The 19,906-nt window shown below is 38.7% G+C and overlaps 2 protein-coding genes across 11 annotated transcripts in view; one reads left to right on the top strand and one right to left on the bottom strand.

Moving 5' to 3' along the window:
• Nucleotides 1–235: 235 nt before the first annotated feature.
• Nucleotides 236–19,185, top strand: CNIH1 (cornichon family member 1). 8 transcript variants are annotated; one of them, XR_012036646.1, is made up of 8 exons: nucleotides 236–1,408; nucleotides 6,896–6,964; nucleotides 7,207–7,254; nucleotides 11,383–11,495; nucleotides 12,344–12,401; nucleotides 12,527–12,670; nucleotides 14,884–14,936; nucleotides 18,911–19,185. XR_012036646.1 is itself a non-coding variant. In XM_072838623.1 (7 exons), the coding sequence occupies exons 1-6, from the start codon at nucleotides 1,115–1,117 to the stop codon at nucleotides 14,909–14,911; spliced, it is 696 nt and encodes a 231-aa protein (XP_072694724.1). In that variant the 5' UTR covers nucleotides 236–1,114; the 3' UTR covers nucleotides 14,912–14,936; nucleotides 18,911–19,185. The 8 variants fall into 8 exon arrangements, 6 of the variants coding, with proteins under 6 accessions (XP_072694724.1, XP_072694726.1, XP_072694720.1 ...); XR_012036645.1 differs by lacking the exon at nucleotides 18,911–19,185 and having other exon boundaries at nucleotides 14,884–18,406; XM_072838623.1 differs by lacking the exon at nucleotides 12,344–12,401.
• The window catches only part of CDKN3 (cyclin dependent kinase inhibitor 3), a 31,316-nt gene continuing 15,948 nt past the window's right edge, over nucleotides 4,539–19,906 (bottom strand). For all 3 annotated transcript variants that reach the window (XM_072838627.1, XM_072838630.1, XM_072838626.1), the window contains one exon: nucleotides 4,539–6,533. In XM_072838627.1, coding sequence (XP_072694728.1) covers nucleotides 6,408–6,533 — 126 coding nt within the window. In that variant the 3' untranslated portion in view covers nucleotides 4,539–6,407. The remainder of the gene's footprint in view (nucleotides 6,534–19,906) is intronic.

The raw sequence follows: 19,906 nt of genomic DNA, 5'->3' as shown, positions 1-19,906 counted from the left end.
TGTATAGACCTGTACCATTTAAGACAGTAGCCACTAGCTACATGTGGCTACTTACATTTTAATTAAAATAAGTAAAATTTAAAGTTCAATTCCGTAATCATACTAGCCACATTGCAAGTGCTCAATAGCCATATTTTATGAAACAGTGCAGAGAAAGACAATTTCCAGTCTTGCCCCAAGTTTTGCTGGACAGCACTGGACAGACTGCTTCTAAACATGTCTCTATACAATTGGCTAGTGCGAATGATCTGTAACGCAAATCCAAATATATCCTTTTTTTTTTTTTTTAAAGATTTTATTTACTTATTCATTCATGAGAGACAGAGAGAGAGAGGGAGGCAGAGACACAGGCAGAGGGGGCAGCAGGCTCCATGCAGGGAGCCCAATGTGGGACTCGATCCAGGGTCTCCAGGATCCCGCCCTGGGCTGAAGGCAGGCGCCAAACTATGGAGCCACCCGGGCGTCCCCCAGAGATATCCTTCTTGTGCTTAAAAGCGTTCAGTGATTTCCACTCCCATCAGCAGCGATCATTTTAGCAGGTGGTGAATCAATTTTGTGGGTCACAACCAGGGCAAGAACAAAACCAGGCTTATGAGGCCCTCTGTGATCTGAGCCCTCGCTAAGCCCTTCCTAACTCTCAACACTGTTTTGCCCTGAGTTCCACTAATTTAGAATTGCCGGTGGTTTCTCCTGAGACACTGAGGTTTTATTTCCCTTTTTCATCTCTGTGCCTTTTGTCAAGCTGAACCCTCTCTTTGGAGTGCTGGTTCCATCTTCTCTTTGCCTGGACTTCTCATCACAGGAGCCTCCGCTTAGGAAACCCCGGGGCTCCGGCTCTGAACGCTGCTCCACGGGAGGGATGCCCTTCTCTGACCTTCCATCCCAAGCCGCAGACTTCCGTTCAACAGGGCTCTAATACCGTCATGATTTATTTAGGCGTTCGTTTCCGGCACTCCACTACGTTCTTTCGGCGCCCGTACTACGTTTCTCCTCTTCGCATCTCAAAGGAGAAGCACAGTGCCTGAGACCTAGCAGGCGCTCCTTCAGTAAACACTTGTTCGAAGAATAGACCAGGGAAGGCAAGGAAAATCCATCAGCGGCGCGGACGACGTAGATGCACCGCACGCTTCCGCCGTCAGAGGGCGCCGGCGCGCCTCGCGCTAGTACGCAGGCGCGCGGCGGGGGGGCGGGCGCCGCGGCGGCGGTGGCGGCGGCGGCGGCGGCGGTCGTGGCTGCGGCCGGGGGAAGTGAATGGTTTTACCCAGAGGGCCCTGCGCCGCCTTTCTCCGCTGGCAGCGGTGCCGCTCCCTGCTCCTCTCTGCCGGCCATGGCGTTCACGTTCGCGGCCTTCTGCTACATGCTGGCGCTGCTGCTCACCGCCGCGCTCATCTTCTTCGCCATCTGGCACGTGAGTAGCCGGGGCCGCGGGAAGGAGGGCGAGGAGGCGGCGCAGCCTCTTCCTGCCCCGGGGCGGCGGCCGGGGCGGCGCCGGGGGATGGGGCCGCAGCGGGGCAGGCCGCGCCGCCGCGGCTCTGTGCGCCCTCCGCCTGCGGGGCCGGGCTGCGGTGGCCCGGGGGATGCGCGCGCCGCTGCCCCGGCCTGGATGGGTGGGGCGCCCCGGTCCTGGGGGCCCTGCGGGACCGCGCTTCGCCGGCGCGACCCCGGGCCCCCGCGAGGATGTCAGGGGCGCACCGAGGCGCGCTGCGCGCTTACGGGAGTGAAGTTTGCCGGTTACTAGTATTCGATCACATCGTCTTTTCTTTTCGAGTTTCCCCCGGAGTCTGGCCCAAATGAGATAGTATATATAGCCTACTTTAGAGGAATTTCCAACTCCGTTTTCAGCACTTGTTGGGTGCTGTTCGAGTAGAATGCCTCCCCCCGCTCCCCCCCCCCCATTCTGTTTCCTTGTGAACTTTGATGCAGATTGATCACTTTGTTGGCCGCATCTCCGAACTTTTCCCCCAAAGCAGTGTTTGACTGCTGGAGTTTCTCAAGAGACACTCTTCCCAGCCATCTGTATTCAGGGTAGCTGGATTTAGTAGAGGTAGTTTCAATTTGATTTTGAAAATGGTCACAAATCTTAAACTTCCCTAGGGAAGTTTTTTTTTTTTTTTTTTTTTCTTTTTCTTTTTCTCGCCTTTTACTCACATCTTGCTGCAGGATAGAAGCACATCCTTACTGGTTCCTGTAAGGAACAAGTAAGCTCCTCGTGACAGTTCTATACTAGATTAAAAAAAAAAACATATATTTATTTACTCAGGAAAGACACACAGGCAGAGACATAGGCAGAGGGAGAAGCGGGCTCCTTGCGGGGAGCCTGATGCAGGACTCCATCCCAGGACCCCGGGATCACGGGATCACGCCCTGAACCGAAGGCCAGGGCACTCAAGAGCCACTGAGCCACTCAGATGGCCCTCTACGACAGATTTTTTAAGGATTCTTGTTTCTCTAGCACAAAATTAGAACCAGCCTTCTGGAAATCAGCATTTATTAAAAATATATCTTATATTTACTTCTGCCCTCCTCCTGTTCTTTTAGTGCCTTCTGGAATATTAGCCGTCAGTTGACTGATTGGACAGGTTCATTCATGTAAATTTTAAGTCAGGTTTCATCATGCAGATAGCAAGGATTTCTTAATGTACGTAGAGTGGCAGAGTGATTTAAATGGTAGCGGTGTCTAGGATAAAAAAAAAAAAATCTCAGGGCAGCCCGGGTGGCTCAGTGGTTTAGTGCCACCTTCAGCCCGGGACGTGATCCTGGGGTCCCGGGATCGAGTCCCACGTCAGGCTCCCTGCGTAGAGTCTGCTTCTCCCTCTGCCTGTGTCTTTGCCCCTCTCTCTCTGTGTGTTTCTCATGAATAAATAAATTAAAAATCTTAAAAAAAAATCTCAAAAGTAGAATGAAAAACAAAAAGTAGAATGATACCACAGATTATTCTCTTTTGATAGAGAGTGTGGTTATGTTCATAATTAATTTAGAACCTAATTGCTGTATAGTGGGAAATGCTTAGGTAGGCTGTTCAGTAACTGCTCCCTCAAATGCTTTTCAGTAGGAACCAATACATTCAGAGCAGTTTATGCTCTTTGGTGGAAGAATAACAAATAAAGATAATTTGGGATGCAAACCAGCTCCACTTTAGTAAGCCTCTGGTGGAAGTTGAAATGTGTGGCTCCCTTCCATTTGTGAATGTGGATTTAAGTCATTTCCTGCTTGATGGGTATGCTTTGTTTTTTGAGACGATGAACATTCTGAGCGAGCTGTGATGGCCTTGTTTACATTTTGAACCAGGTTGTTTGGCTTAAGGAAAATCTGAACTGCGTTTAAAAAAAATGAGTAGGGGATCCCTGGGTGGCGCAGCGGTTTGGCGCCTGCCTTTGGCCCAGGGCGCGATCCTGGAGACCCGGGATCGAATCCCACGTCGGGCTCCCGGTGCATGGAGCCTGCTTCTCCCTCTGCCTGTGTCTCTGCCTCTCTCTCTCTATCTCTCTCTGTGACTATCATAAATAAATAAAAAAAAAATTAAAAATAAAAAAATAAAAAAATAAAAAAAATGAGTAATTTAGTTTCAGCGTTGAAATGAATATGTATCTGGGTAAAGTAGGTAAATTTTAAGTCCTATTATGGAATTAAAAAAATTAATTTGTATTCCATAGATAAGTGGAGAGCTTTTCTCTGTAGGGATTTCTTTGTAATTCAGAGGATTATGTATCCTTTGGAAACAAATTGACAATTCTAAAATATATAATTTCAATTTTTCTATCAACTTTCTATCAATTTTTCTGTCAACATAACCTTCAGGTAGTTTAAGTACCAGAAAGCTTCTTTGGAAATTTCAAGTAGAAATTCAAAGAATCTTGTTTGCATTAATCGTTTGGAGGATCTTTTTTGTGCTGGTGGTTACATCTGTCAGTTGAGTCCTAATTCATGTGATTGATGCTCTGGAGGATAGAGGTGGGAGCATAGAATTGCCTGAAGAGAAGGCATTCCCTAAAGACATGGATCAAATTTGAAGTTACCCTGGATTGTATAGTTTGATATCTTTAGGGATATATCGATTTTGTTTCTGCACTTCCGTGGGACGTTTTGTGAACATCTTTGTCTAGATGCATAGTCATAAAAGATGTGAAAACCACTAGGTTAAGAATCCTTTCAGAAGAGTTTTGAAAACTCCAGCTTATAGCGCTCAAACAGAAGCTCATGCATTAACACACTCCTTCAGAGATCCCTGAAATCCCCTGAAGAAGATGCTGGTCAGACGTTAGTTTTACATAAGTTTTATACTCTGCTGTTAAGGTCAGACGTTAGTTTTACATAAGTTTTATACTCTGCTGTTAAATTGGATCTTGTTATAGGCAGGTAATTTTATTTGCAATGACAGTCCTTATTTTGGACTTTATTACTGAGGTGCATTGGGGATTTATCACAGCAAATGATAGGTATTTGACTAATAATGTCCATAAGTAATCAGAAATTAGTATCTTCTAGTTGTACGTTTATATTCTTAACATTTATATGTGTTAGGTTTCATTAGCAAAGGCAAATAAATGCCTTTTGGTGAGTTCTGTATTTTTTTTTTTTTTTTTGAGTTCTGTATTGTTTTAAGCTAGTCCCCTCCTCCCCTTTTCATCAATAAATATTGATTGAACACTTAAGAAGTTTATGTGCCAGGCCCGGAGAGGTAGCAGTGAACACAGAAAAAACCTTTGCTGTCATGGAGTTAACATCTTAATGTTTATTTTTCTTCCATTCCTATTTTATTTTTATTTTATTTATTTTATTTTATTTTTTTAAAAGATTTTTATTTCTTTATTCATGAGAGACACAGAGAGAGAGCGAGAGGCAGAGACACAGGCAGAGGGAGAAGCAGGCTCCATGCAGGGAGGCCGATGTGGGACTTGACCCCCGGTCTCCAGGATCACGCCCTGGGCTGAAGGTGGTGCTAAACCGCTGAGCCACCTGGGCTGCCCTTCCATTCCTATTTTAGTTAGAATTTTTATTTAGTCAGTTTGGTGAATTTTATAAAATTCTAGAATTAAAAAAAGACCACTATCTTTTTATGAAGTGAAAAAAAAATATATTTTTAAAGATTTTATTTATTCATTAGTACACAGAGACATAGGCAGAGGGAGAAGGCTCCCATGGGGAGTCTGATGCAGGACTCTGTCCCAGGACCTTGGGATCACGACCTGAGCTGAAGGCAGATGCTCAAACACTGAACCACCCAAATGCCTCATGAAGCGAAGAACTTTAACTAGGGAAATAAACCAGCATAGTAAAAGCTAGAAATATAGAACTATACTGATTACTGGTAATATTGAGTAACACTGCCTCACATATGAAGATACTATTCCTAACCCACCAGAGGAAAGGCAGATAGGATTCTCTGTCCCCTGGATGACTAGAGACAGCAACTAAAATAGCTCCCCCATAAACTTGGTGCCTTTGGCTTCTCATTTTAACATCGGACCTGATAACACAGAGTGGTGTGGTGCCCTTATTTTGATTTTTAGTACATTTTGAACTTAGAAGTTGTGTGTTAAGTGACCCTAAATGCTAACAGCCACATCTCTCCAGAGTGTAGTCAGAAACATTTTTGCCATATATTTCATAAGTGGATAAGATCTTTCTCCCCTTATCACATTTATAACTGACTCCTTACACCCTTAGAAGTTGGTCTTACCTGGGTTACCCTTCCTCAGTCTTTAGTTTGGTGACCTAGTGAAAACATCCACAAGTGATAGGAATATGCAGAGGACACAAAAGTTAGACTGATCACTTTTATCATGACCTTGAACAGGGCTACTCTTGCTTATATGATGCCTTTAGGTGCATTAGAACAAGATGCCTCTTGGGGTAAAAGAATTAGTAAAATCCCTCCCTCCACAGCCCCTTAGGGCAGAGCCTGGTGTAGAGCTAAACCAGGATGCTTGGCCGCAGGAGCATGGGCTGGCTTTGAGCTTCCACCTCAGCAGATATTGCACTACCATATGTGGCGGTCCTGGCCATGAAGTTTAATAATCATTTTGTGTTTCCCTATTCTGAGGCCATTTCTTGTATTTCCAAATTGAAGCAGGACTTTGAAATATATGCGTTTGAGAACAGTGGGAACAAACTGAAGCATATGAGTCCATCTCTGGTGTCTCACTGAATTCCGTGATGGGGGCAGGGCACGCCCAAATGATTAAAAATGCCTCACCCCGAGGGGTACACAGACGTGTACACAAATACTGCAGTGTGAGAAATACCATACTGGTAGCACTGTAAAGCTCTGTGTTATGTGGATATTAGACACATGAAATTATTTCTGCCCAAGGGAGTCAGGGAAACCTACAGAGAGGGGTTGACATAGCAAGAGGGTTTTTAGGATGAAGAGTTTTGATCAAGGGCAGCCCCAGTGGTGCAGCGGTTTAGCACCGCCTGCAGCCCAGGGCGTGATCCTGGAGACCCTGGATCGAGTCCCACGTCGGGCTCCCTGCATGGAGCCTGCTTCTGCCTCTGCCTGTGTCTCTGCGCCTCTCTCTCTCTCTCTGTCTCTATGAATAAATAAATAAAATCTTAAAAAAAATCTCTAAAACAAAAAAAGAGTTTTGATCAATAGTTATGGGTGAGGGAAAAGATCATTTCAAGAAGAGAAAATAACTTGTACAGAGGCTTTGAAAAATTGAAAATTGAAGACATTTATCACAGTGATACCAGGTCATTTAAATGCTATTAGTCTAAACATGTTTTCACTTCTTTAAATATGATTCTAGGTCTTTATCAGTACATAGTGAATTTACTGTGAATTGGTACATGTAGTCTTGGTATACTTTTGCTTTTGTTTTATTAACTTTATTCAATTATCATTTGTTGCTGCTTTTTATTAAAGGTCCTAACTATTTTAATTTTATTTTAGATTATTGCATTTGATGAACTGAAGACTGATTACAAGAATCCTATAGACCAGTGTAATACCCTGAATCCTGTAAGTTATAATATAGGATTTTTCTTTAGATTTTTAAACTGTTTTTGCTTTTAATTTAATATAATTTGAAAATGGCCAATATTCTCAGTAGCATAATATATTTGTACTTTTTGAAGTAGGCAGAATTTACAAAAATATTCTTTTTCCTGCTTGACTATTCTGACTATTATTAATCTGTTGGTGATCTTGTCAGCTGTCATACTAACATTCTTCCAATCTGCTTTTTACATTGTCGGCCAAAGACAGTTGAAAAGGTCAAAAAGATTAAAAGAGTCAAAATTGCATTAAAGGTGTGTACTGCTTTTTAGTTTAATGTTTTAATGCTACATTCATTTCATGGGGAGGGTTAGGGCATTTGTATTTGTAAAATGTTCTGTTCGGTGTGCTTGTTCATATGCCTGTTGAGGTTTATGATTTCATGAAATTTCATATTTTATGCAAATGTTTGCTTGCTGGCCCAGTCAAGTAGGGAAAGCTGTTAAATGCTTATGCATTTTTTAAAAATGTTATAGCCATAGGCACTTCTATATTACATTATTTGATGCAGTGTTTGAAAGTTGGTTAACATAAAATGACTTTAATAGATGGTGAGATGATTCTTCTACTGTGATTTATTTGGAGGTAGTCTGGAAGTGTAGTCTTCAGTACCATGTCTACTTTAATCTTTGGTTATGTCTATTCTAGAATTAATTATTCACCCTTTCAGCTGATGTTTATTCAGAACCTTTTAGGTGGATAAATCTTTCCTTCGGCTCTGGAGTCTTGCACTAGTGCCGTCCTTTGGATTCATGCTGCCAGGATTTTGTGGATAACAATTTCTATACAGAAGTCTACAGTTTTTTTCTAATATATATCCACTCTAAATTTCTAAAATAGACTTACACTAAGTTCTGAGCTCTGATGGATTGTTATAATGTGGCTCCATTGTGCTTAGGGTTTTATTTTTTATTTTTTCTAAAGATTTTATTTATTCATGAGAGACACACACAGAGAGAGAGAGAGAGAGAGAGAGAGGCAGAGACACAAGCATAGGGAGAAGCAGGCTCCATGCAGGGAGCCTGATGTGGGACTCAATCCTGGGACTCCAGGACCAGGCCCTGGGCCAAAGGCAGGCACTAAACCACTGAGCCATCCAGGGATCCCTGGTTTATATATATATTTTTTACTTCATTCAGTTTACTCATTTAGGAGGATTCTCCTTTAGCCTGTAGGTTTGATTTTGCCTAATTGGCTAGAAGCTGAAAGGCTATTTGTAAGAAAGCAGTGGATAGGTCTCCAAGAAATAGAATACAATAAATCATCTTAAAAAAATTACTCAAGATGAGAACTTGTGTAGACTTTAACTGTGTAAAACTATAAGGCACTAGCATACAAGAGGGATTTTATGGGTCTATAAAGTTAGTTTGCTACTTTCTCATTGTTTCCTTCATAAAAATGAGTGATGGGATAAATTTCTAGTTTGTCTTTAAAAAACTGCTACAGTAATTCTTGATGTAGGTACAATTAAAAGTATTAACTTACTAGCTGTTTCTCTGCTCTTAAGAAACAAAATAGGTGATGAATTTGCTTTCTCATTGGAAAGTAATAATGTTGATTGTAAAATATCATAACCTACCATTGAAACTGTTACCAAGAGATGAAGAAATCGAAATTTCTTTTTTTGACAGTTGTTCATTAATAGTATTCTCTTTGGCTTTTCATTACTTCAAATAACCAAATGATGATGAGGATGATAAGAGCTGAAATCAAATGAGGGGTTTCCTGGGCACCAGGCTCTGTGCTAAGCATCTTTTCTTGGGCTTTGTCATTCAGTGCTGGTGACTGACTTAAAGGGTAGGTATGTTATTCTCATGAGTAGGAGGATAGGATAGGCTGAGGCTTAGCGAGTTTGAAGCACTTTACCAACAAGGTCACACAGCTAAGGTAGAACCAGCATTTGAACCCAGACAGCTGGATTTTTATGCTCAAGCTTTGGTAGTTCCCTAATTTACCATTAACTTAAGAGGGACTAATTTCATTTTTACATATAATGTGTGATTTCTGACTCTTCTTCATGGAAGGAAATTCTCACTTAAAAAAGACATGTGCTTCGACATCCTAATGCTGTGTAGATTGGGAGGAAGTTTTTATATCAACACAAGTTGCATTTGGATAGGGTGCCGAAAATTGGCTTACTAGCAGTGCATCTGACAGTTTTCCCTATTTAAAATTTGTTTTGACAATTCTGCCAAAGTATGGGGGAAGACAAATACTATTTTTTAAATGTGAACCTTAACTAGAGTATACTACGATTTGCATGTTAATTATCATTTCAGCCATATTTTTATGAGGAATTTTTTTGGATACTAGTTTTTGTGTAAACATTTGTTCCTAAATGGAATAATTTTTGTGCAACTTATGAGGAAATTTCACCATTAAAGAACGATTGGAGTGGACTGGTTTTTATGAGATGCACAATTAAAAGATTCTGGACTTTTCTGAGGAGAAGGGAGTGTGGCATGTGTTTCATATTAGAACTGGAAGAGTGGCAGATTATCTGTATTTTCACTCTTACTAAAAAGTGTATTGTTTAAGAGCAGTTAAGATTGTGCTTTCAAAATCATTATCTCCCATATCTTACTCTGGAAGTATAGGATGAAAAGCTGGATAATGATTTGTTTTGTTAGATATCACTTGGCTTTAGAGAGCTAAAATAGACATTATATATTGTAAAGAAAAATTCTATAATTTATACTAGTATGATAAACCGTTTTAGTGGAACTCCTAGTACAATGTATATTTTTCTTGGTTTGTCCTGGTTGCAGTCTTTGTGTTTCAAAGATTTCCTGTGGACATTTTCTTGTTTTCTTGCAGATGTTTAATTTTGATCTTAATTAAATGGTGGCTTACTGGTTCCTGTTATCTACAGGTTCATATACATTTGCAGAGTTTATCTTTTGTTATTTATTATATTGTTTAAGTTTTTAGAAAATATCTGGTTAGTGATGTAGATTAGTTGGTTTTACTGGGATTTCTTTCTTTTTTTTTTTTTAATTTTATTTATTTATTCATGAGAAACACACACACACACAGAGAGAGAGAGAGAGAGAGAGGCAGAGACACAGGCAGAGGGAGAAGCAGGCTCCATGCAGGGAGCCTGAGGTGGGACTCTATCTCAGGTCTCCAGGATCACGCCCTGGGCCGAAGGTGGTGCTAAACCGCTGAGCCACCGGGGCTGCCCTTTACTGGGATTTTATTTAAAATATTATTCATTTAAAAACTTTGCTTTACAGCTTTGAAGTGGAAAAAGTGATTTGGGAGTATTAGAAAGTGGGTTTGAATATATAGTACAATTGTTATTATTCCTGCAACAATGGTTTCCTCTCAGGAAAGATCTGATGATGTTGAGGATTCATATAAGTTTACTTTGATATGATGCAGACATTTGAGAAACTGGCTTTGCATCTGTGACTTGTAGGAAGTTATTTGGCTGAAACTTGCAATGAAAGGTTTGGGACTTTTATTTAACAGAGTCATTAGGCTGAAATCTTTAGGATCAGAAAGATAATTAAAAATAAAGCATGAACTCTTGGTCATTTTATAAAATGCGTTTTGCTTGAATTAATTTTTCTCATTTAATACTACCTGCAATAAAAAAAATCATTTTATTTTTGAGTTCTGACCTCCTGGTCTGCTGTGTCTGTAAGTAGTTGGTTAGAAAACAAGCTGAAAGAAACAGGAAGGCCATGTAAGCATCGGAGCTCAGGAACCGGGACAATTCCAATTTATGGTTCAGAACTCAGTCTTTTCCCTCCTACATTGCAGAATGCACATCGTTTGCATCTGTGTATATTAGTGTTTCTTTCCCTCTGACTGTGCTGAGATTATAATGGCTTTTGGCTTTCCATTGAAAAATTACTTTTGTGGTAATGCGATGTGATTTGCTAAGTATTGTTTTATGTAGCATTCCTGGTTTCTGTTAAAAGCTTTGAAACACTGACGGGTAAAATATCCTAAAGGGGAGTTTTGTTTTTGTGGATTTTTTTATATTATGTTGCATGTGATCAGATACCTCATTTTTCTATTTTTATCATTGTTGAACAGTGGAAAGAAAAAGTATTCCAAGTGATCAGCAAAAAACTGAACCACCTGGGTGGTAACTTTGTATAATTTAACTTGTTATTGTAAGAATTTGAGTCTTAAATTTGAAGTTCTATTTAATCTTTTAGTGCAAGCTTTATCATCTGGTCACTTTGCTTCGAATTCTACTTTCAGTAAAAAGTTCAATATGGAAACAGAGCTCAGCAGCATCCTTCATGCCTGATTCTAAGAAAACAGTGATTTTTTCATTATGGAAACTTGGTTGCCACCTGCTTTCCAAATTACCATTTGACTTAATGCCAAGGCATTTTGATAATTGGCTTGTATTTTTCTTCCAGCTTGTACTTCCCGAGTACCTCATCCATGCTTTCTTCTGTGTCATGTTTCTTTGTGCAGCAGAGTGGCTTACACTGGGTCTCAATATGCCCCTCTTGGCGTATCATATTTGGAGGTAATATTTAGATATATTTCTAATACTTTTCCTAATTATATTTTAATTATACTATGGTTGATACGGTTATCTTATGTGCTAGTCCTCTAAATGAAAACTGAAGATTAGTTGGCATTTATTTTAATAAAATCAAGTAGGTGAACAAATAATTGTTTAATATCTTTTATGGTGTTTACTTTGTTACTCTTTAAAGGTGTTTTTCAAAAAGTGAGGTTTAATTTACATACAATAATGTGCAAAAGTCTGAAGCCCCATCCTTGTCAGTTACCTTGCCACCTCCCAAGGAGAGCACTGAACTCTGTCAACTGGATTAGTTTTGCCCATCTTTGAACTTGATATAAGTCAAAATATATAGTGTGTTTAACTTCTTTCTCCATGTTTACTTTGTAATTTTAAATTTGGTTGTTTATAAAATATATTCATATTTTATAACTTGAGTTATGTATATTATATCTGATCTATATAATAGAGTTAGAGGTTTTTCTTTTTTAAATAGGTGTGTTAAATCTCATTGCTCTTGATTTTAGGAAATATACTTAAGATGTGTTTAGGCATAAAGCGGTATCATATCTGTAATTGAGTCTGAAATTCTTCTATAAAAAATGTGTGCATATTTGGAGCTAAAACAAAAAAAGAGAAGAGTGAAGCTGTGTGGTTAATGTGAGCATTTGGAATATCTTGGTGAAGTGTTTTCACACCATTTCTGTAAACCTAAGATTATATTCAAAGAAAAAGTTAAAAGGAAGAAAATCTTAGTTCCTTTTTACAGTTATTTTCCTTTTCCTTGTGTTTATGAAATTGTTGAAGAGACCAGATAGGATTTGTTTAACTGTCCTGTTCTCATATAGGGGCTCTTGTTTTAAAATTAAGATGATAAGAGGAAAGAACTCCACCCTGGAACTACAAGTAAGCTTCCCTATGTAGACTACCTCTCATGGCAACAAATGTTACTTGAGAAGGAAAACCCTCCTTCTCATCTGAAAGGTTGTCTTCCCTTTTTTGGGGTGGCTAATAGACTGTGTTTATTGCAGGTATATGAGTAGACCAGTGATGAGTGGACCAGGACTCTATGACCCTACAACCATCATGAATGCAGACATTTTAGCGTATTGTCAGAAAGAAGGCTGGTGCAAATTAGCTTTTTATCTTCTAGCATTTTTTTACTACCTATACGGGTAAGTTTAAAAAATGAAATGAATATATGATTTCACTTTGCTTCCAAAAAAGTTTGCAGGCATTATGGTCTTAATATAGTACTTTAAAATCCACTTGAAGAACTCAGTGTCTTGAATGGTGGTGGCTGGTAATGGCACAGTGCACATCAGCAAACGCACTCACATTAAATATGAATAGACTGGTACTTGTCACAGGCAGCCAACTGCTGTGCAGTCGGAGACAGAAGGTGTGGTCAGGGGCTGCTTCCTAAATTTTTGGACACAGTCCGTCAGTGAAGGACAGTCCTCATTTTCCATGGCAAAGTGATGGCATTGAGAGGATTGCAAAAAAGTGTGAATTTGCAAAAAACCATTTGCTTGGCTTCACTATCTTGAGGTGATATTTAATTTCTTATCATTCTTTACAAACTGTATGCTCTGCCCTTTATTTTCTGGCTTCCTTGATCTGAATTAGATGAATGAAACAGATCTATCCTATTTGATGGTGTAATTATCGATTCTTCTTCCTTTATACCGTGATGGACTCGTATCATTCCTCTAGATCAGGGCTTCTCAACATCAAGACTGTTAACATTTTAGGCTGGATAAATTTTTGTAATGGGGGCTCTCCTGAGCATTGTAGGATATTTAGCAGTGTCCCTTGCCTCTTCCCACTAGACGCCAGTAGCACCTCCTCTACCCCAGTCATCAAAACCTAAAATGTGTCTGGACAGTGCCAAATGCCCCCTGCAGGGCAAAAACCAGCCCTGGTAGAGAACCACTGCCCTAAGTGTCCTGTATATGGAATAAGATGGCTGCTCATTAAAACAAGAAAAGGACACTTGCAAGTGTGGAATTACATTTCTTTAAGCTACATAAATACACTTTCTCATTTTTTATTGACATATTCAACCAGAGATGACATTCCACCTGATTTTCCAAATATGAAGAAAATTGGCTGTATAAGATGGAATTGTAATCATTAAGCTTCTTTCTATTCTCTCCTTTTTGTTAGAAAGCTTGCTAAGTATTAGATGGTAGGTTATATTCTTATTTCTCTTTATATCATACAAGTTTCCATTATGAAAAATAATATGCTAGGCTGAAATTTATGAAAAAGGTATGTTTATGCTTCTAGAGGTTGTAATTGTGAAAATGAGTATCCTTTAGTGCATTTACAGATGCTCATTTATGAAACAAAAATAGTGAATAAGTTCTGAAAAGTGAAATACCAGGGGTCATTTTCATTTCCTGTTAATTTTCATTTTAAAAAATTTCTTTAACAAATATCTGGAACAGTGCTGGCATATAGTAGGCACTTAAGACGTATTAGTTAAGGGCCACCTGGGTGGCTCAGTCGATCAAATGTCTGACTCTTGATCTCAGCTCAGGTCTCAGTCTCAGCGTCCTGAGTTCAAGTCCCATGTTGGGCTTTATGCTAGGCATGAAGCCTAATAATTAAAATACTTGTTGAAAGAAATGAATCATTGAATAGATGATAAAATCAGCGATGTATAGTTCTGGGAAAATGTTCACCAGGAGATGGTGGCACTAGGTCATTTCATTTCTGTTTAAATTGTTTATCGAGTTTGTACAACTCTTTGCTTTGTATTTCCATTTAGAGATCCATGCTTTTTAACCATGCCTTTCCCACATCACTCTGGTAGAATTGCCCAGAAAATAAATGTTTTTTTTTCTATTTTGCTTGTTTGTACCCTTTTCCCACCCTGTTGCTGTTGCCTAGAGCCTTCCTCTAATGGCTCTTCCTCTTCCATCTGTAAAATGGGGATAATCATGGTACTCACCCCCTGTGACTGCTTAGAGGATTCAGCGAGATCATGTACATAAAAGTTCTAGTGGAGGGCCTGGCATGAAGTGAGCCCTCCAGAGATGCTTGCCTCTATTATTAGACAACTCCAGAGCAGTGTACTGTTTGGATTGCTTCTCTAAGCTCTGATCCCCTATTAAGCTTTCAGCTGTGCTGTTCTACTTGCTAAAATTGGAAAAGAAATAGGGGACAACCACAGCATATGCACTGAGCCAAGTCCTACCTTAGGCAGAAGTCCATAAATGCAAATTAGGATTGTATTGTGAGCTGGTCATTAGTCTTTTCATATTCTGTGGTGGTGTGATACTATAAACCAGTTTGCTTTGTAAAGCAGACTCAACTTTTTGGTGCTTTTAGTTTTTATAGTTAGGAATGTTTGAATTAATAGGCTTTTTCTTCTTTTCAGCATGATCTATGTTTTGGTGAGCTCTTAGAACAACACACAGAAGAATTGGTCCAGTAAGTGCATGCAAAAAGCCACCAAATGAAGGGATTCTATCCAGCAAGATCCTGTTTCCAAGAGTAGACTATGGAATCTGATCAGTTACTTTAAAAAATGACTCCTTATTTTTTAAATGTTTCCACATTTTTTGCTTGTGGAAAGACTGTTTTCATATGTTATACTCGGTTAAAGAATTTAAATGGAATTACGTATAAATTAATATAAAATGATTACCTCTGGTGTTGACAGGTTTGAACTTGCACTCCTTAAGGAACAGCCATAATCCCATGAATGATTGCATTAATTATTGACTATCCTTAGTCCATTGGAAGCTTTTGTTATATATAGGAACTTGTAGGGCTCATTTTGGTTTATTGAAATGCCATCTAATTATAAATTAGCTGTAGATATCAGGTGCTTCTGATGACTGAAAATATATATCTGACTTGTGGGAAACTTCATGGGTTTCCTTATTTATCATGTATGTGATTATATATGGACACATTTACAAAATAAGAAGAGTGGGATTTTTCCCCTTCAACTTGAATATTATCCCTGTATATTGCATGAATGAGAGATTTCCCATATTTCCATCAGAGTAATATACTTGCTTTAATTCTTAAGCATAAGTGAACAAGATAAAATATATGCTGAATTACTTGTGAAGAATGCATTTAAAGCTATTTTAAATGTGTTTTAATTTGTAAGACATTACTTATTAAGAAATTGGTTATTATACTTACTGTTCTAATTTGGTGGTAAAGGTATTCTTAAGAATTTGCAAGTACTTTAGATTTTCAAAATTGAATGAGAGAGAACATTGTATAACCGTCCTGCTGTTCCTTAGTGCAATACAATAAAACTCTGAAATTAACTTATTTTCAGTGCATTGTTTTAAAGATTACAAATAGCTATTTCTTACACTTGCTTAATCCATAATAAAGACATATTACTGTCAGTTTTTTTTTTTTTTTTAATAGTAGAGTATGACATTGTGTGTATGTGTGTTTGTTGTTGTTTTAAATACCATGCCTGGATCTAAAAAACATAGTTTTAAGTGGCTAAGCACAGTACCCTCTGTTGTCACTTGACAAGGTTCATAAACATTGATGGCACAGCATCATCATTTTTCTTAACCAATTTAAAAAGTTATGGTGGCACCTTAAAATGTTAAATTTTGTTTTCTTTTTTGAAACAGCAGGTTTTTAAGGAAAAATGACCTATTAAATTTGAGTTTTTTGCTGCTGCTTGTAAGGCAGGTAAATTATGGCTTGCGTGTTTTTGTAAGAATTGTGCTTTATTTGGAGTGCCGTAGTTGAGGCAATTGAAAATAGTGTGAGTGGCTCCAAAGTTTCTTAAACAAAAGATCAAAGAAAGAAAACCAATACATAGAAATTCCACATAATGATCAAGGTAGTTTGTGGATGAGTTTATGGAATTCTTATTCTAAGAGCTCCTTAAATTAGATGCTGCTGAATTCTCTGCTAGTGAAGAAATGCCTCCCCACCTTTTGGGAGAATAGCTGTTCACTGTTTGGGATTGTATAACAGGGTGAGTGTGCTGAAGAAGAGGTTGTAGAACCAGAAGAGAGAGGAGAGCCAAACTATTTCCTAATGAGAGAAGCTTTAAAGACCTTACATTTTATGGTCTGGATGACAGACACCTCGAGGGATCTGCCTCTTGGGTCGTTTCATGCAGAAAATTATTTATTGACCAGTTTCTAGGCATTGAAAATTTGTGCTTAGAGTCTGAGCAACCATTCAGCTTCTAATCCAGCTAATTATGTCAGCACCTACTTCTCATTTTTCTTTTAGGTTCACAAGTAACTTTTGATCATGTGAGACCTTGCCAGGTCCAGATAGGTTTCTTGGGGCTGTTACTTTAGCATTCCTGTTGAAGTATTTGCACGAGCCCTTGTGGTCTCTTAGCAAGCACTACTTTCTAAGTTTTAACAAATCTCCTTTTAATAATATACTTCAGAATATTCTCCAAAATTCTGCAAGGCTTACTGGCTGCAATTTGTGGAAGCCACCTTCTCAGGCTTCAAAAATTAGATATGTAGTCCTTAGCTGATTCATTACTCAAAGGTGACTGACTGATTGCCAGCCAGTATGGTTCACCCATCTCAGTGGTAGGTGGGTGGCTCCTAGGCACGTGAGCAATTAAAAGATTGAGTGCCTGGAAGCTCTCACAATATCTTCCCATCTTTGAGACAACCTGGGTCACTCAGTGGTTGAGCATCTGCCTTTGGCTTAGGTCATGATCCCGGGGTCTGGGGATTGAGTCTTGCATCAGGCTCACCCTCACTGTGGGTGGCCTGCTTCTCCCTCTGCCTATATCTCTGCCTCTCTCTGTGTGTCTCATGAATAAATACATAAAATCTTAAGAAAAAGCTAGAAGAATGTTTTCCTTGCCATATTTTTCTTCCAACTATATGTTTATGAACAGTATTCAAGGAATATTATTGCCATGGTGCAAATAATGGCTGGTGTGTATCCTACCCTGCAGGGGTGTGAGCTTTGATTTTAGGTGTGGCTACGTCATAGTGTGATATATCACACCCACCCAATTAAATAGTGATCTGTATTTAACAGTATTTATCTAGTTTATTTATTTATCATTCAGCACTCACAAATGTGCATCTCTCAATAATCAGTTGTACGGTATAATTGTAAATCAGAAATTTTGACAGCAAAAATATTTTAAAACAACTCTATTCAAAGGGAAGGGTAAAAATATTGATACCTGTCTAGCATTGTTCATAAAAGTACTCCTATTCATAATTTTGGGAAACTACTACTATTAGTCTCAAATTATTTAAGCTCTTTTTTTGTTCAAACCACTCACTGACCTATGGTCAGAGTGGCAGCTAATGAGTCTCTGGTACCAGTATTATAGCTCAGAAGAAGATTCTGAACTAATACTTTAGAAGTGATGCCAAGAGAAAAACTGTGGCTCTGTTTCTGGATATGTTGAATAGCTTTCTTAGAACAATTTTCCCTTTCATTAAAATTAAGAGTCCTAAAGCTAAGTATCTAAAAGAAGTAAACAACTCTGCTGCTTGTTCAACTTAGTTTTGGGAAGCAGTATTAACTGTATAGAGTGATTGACCTGTGGGACCAGAGTGAAGATTTCATCCTATGTTAATTTTATTAATGCACATTGTGGACACAAAGATGTAGAGCGCATCTTCACACGGAGAAGTTCATTTTATCGTACAGTGCTTTTCCTAAAACACATCTCTTCACTAACCACGTTCATATAGTCTAGAGAAGAAAAATTTCCTAAGTAATAGATTGACTACTAGGTAGACCCTAAAACTGAGAGAAAGCATGGCATATAGTTAGCCATCTGCTCATGGTTTATTAAATCTGAGTTAACCTGATTGGTGTGGTACCACTGTCCAGAGAAAATGCCCATAAATCTACCTTCTTAGAGCTTGATTTATTTTGCTTTTGTATATTAAATAAAAACTGTCTCAAATGTTTCCTTGTGTAGTTTATGGTTAATGGCTGGGTCTGTGTCTTAATTCAATTTCAGCAGCTAACTCTGGCTTGTGTGTGACCAGGACTCCAGATTGTCTCTCTGCTTGTGATGAGGGAGGGCTATCCCCGCAGGTTAGGTAGAGAAAATACTTTCCAACAGTGTAAAATTACCTTTTTTTTTTTTTTTTTTTGAGTAATACTCTTCCATGTTTCTCTGTTATGGAATAATTGATGTTTTCCCTTAATACTTAGTATTAAAGTAAGTATTTTTAAACATGGAAGGCTTAACTAGCATTTGATGTAAAAATGAGAGAAGCATGCACTTTGAAAATTCAGTTGATTATTTAAGGATTTGATTAATCCATGCCAATATTTTCCTTCCACTTTAAGTGTTCATGAATAAGCTATATATTCATATTAAGAAGAAGAAATGTAAGATTTGATAATGTTAATTTCAACGATGTCCTAAAGTTTAATAGAATATTGTGATTTTTTTTTTTTTAAAGATTTCACTTATTTATTCATGAGAGACAGAGAAAGAGAGGCAGAGACACAGGCAGAAGGAGAAGCAGGCTCCATGCAGGGAGCCCGACGTGGGACTCGATCCCGGGACTCCAGGATCATGCCCTGGGCAGAAGGCAGGCGCTAAACCGCTGAGCCACCCAGGGATCCTGAATATTGTGATTTTTAAATGTATTTGGCTGTAATACTGAAACCATGGAGAAGGTAAATTTATTACTGCAGCCTGAACTTATTAAAAAAACTTTTTTTCTGGCTATAACTTTTGGCATTTATTATCTTAGATAAGAAACCCCTCGTTTAAGTATTCAGATACTGGTGGGATATGTGGTTCTCCCATCTTCCTTAGTATTCATATATTCTAGATTCTTGAAGTAGTGCATATATAAAAGTATTAAAATACTGATTTTATATTATGGAACACACTGTCTCTCTGATCTGAAGATCCCAAATAGCACTAGTAATTGTTTAAAGTGTTCCCCAATGAAATTAAAGTAGATCAGCAGCAGCAAGAAGAGTGTGAGACAAAAGAAAACTGGCAATCACATGATTATTCAGAAATGAAGTTTTGATGTGAAATTTACTTTGGCGTGGAAGTGCCTAGGACTCTTGTTTCACATTTGTGATCGCCAGCAGCCAAGGGACTACCGTATGTAGTGCTGAAGCCCCCATGCCTGTTAAAACATCCTTGCCTACAGTGCTGACTGCTTAGCATTACATTTTAAGACAAAAAGACATGTTCAGTAGCATAGGGTGAAGTGAAGCAGCAAGAGAATCGGAGACTTAATTTGTGGATAAGTGTTTCCAACATAAATGTGAAAGAGGGGTTAAATGTGTAGTTCCTAGGGCAAAAACATGAATGCTCTAAAAACAAAGCAGCTGTCTGACCCAGTGGATTCCTCATATCTGAAAATGTTGTAGCAAATGCTGGATAAACACCTATTGGGGATGATCGAGTATTGGATGGGAGGTGACCAAGACAA

Source organism: Canis lupus, chromosome 9 (assembly GCF_048164855.1).
Source record: "Canis lupus baileyi chromosome 9, mCanLup2.hap1, whole genome shotgun sequence".
In the NCBI taxonomy this organism is placed as follows: domain Eukaryota; kingdom Metazoa; phylum Chordata; class Mammalia; order Carnivora; family Canidae; genus Canis; species Canis lupus.
The sequence above is the reverse complement of the archived record's forward strand: the minus strand, read 5'-3'. Positions and strand labels throughout refer to the sequence as shown.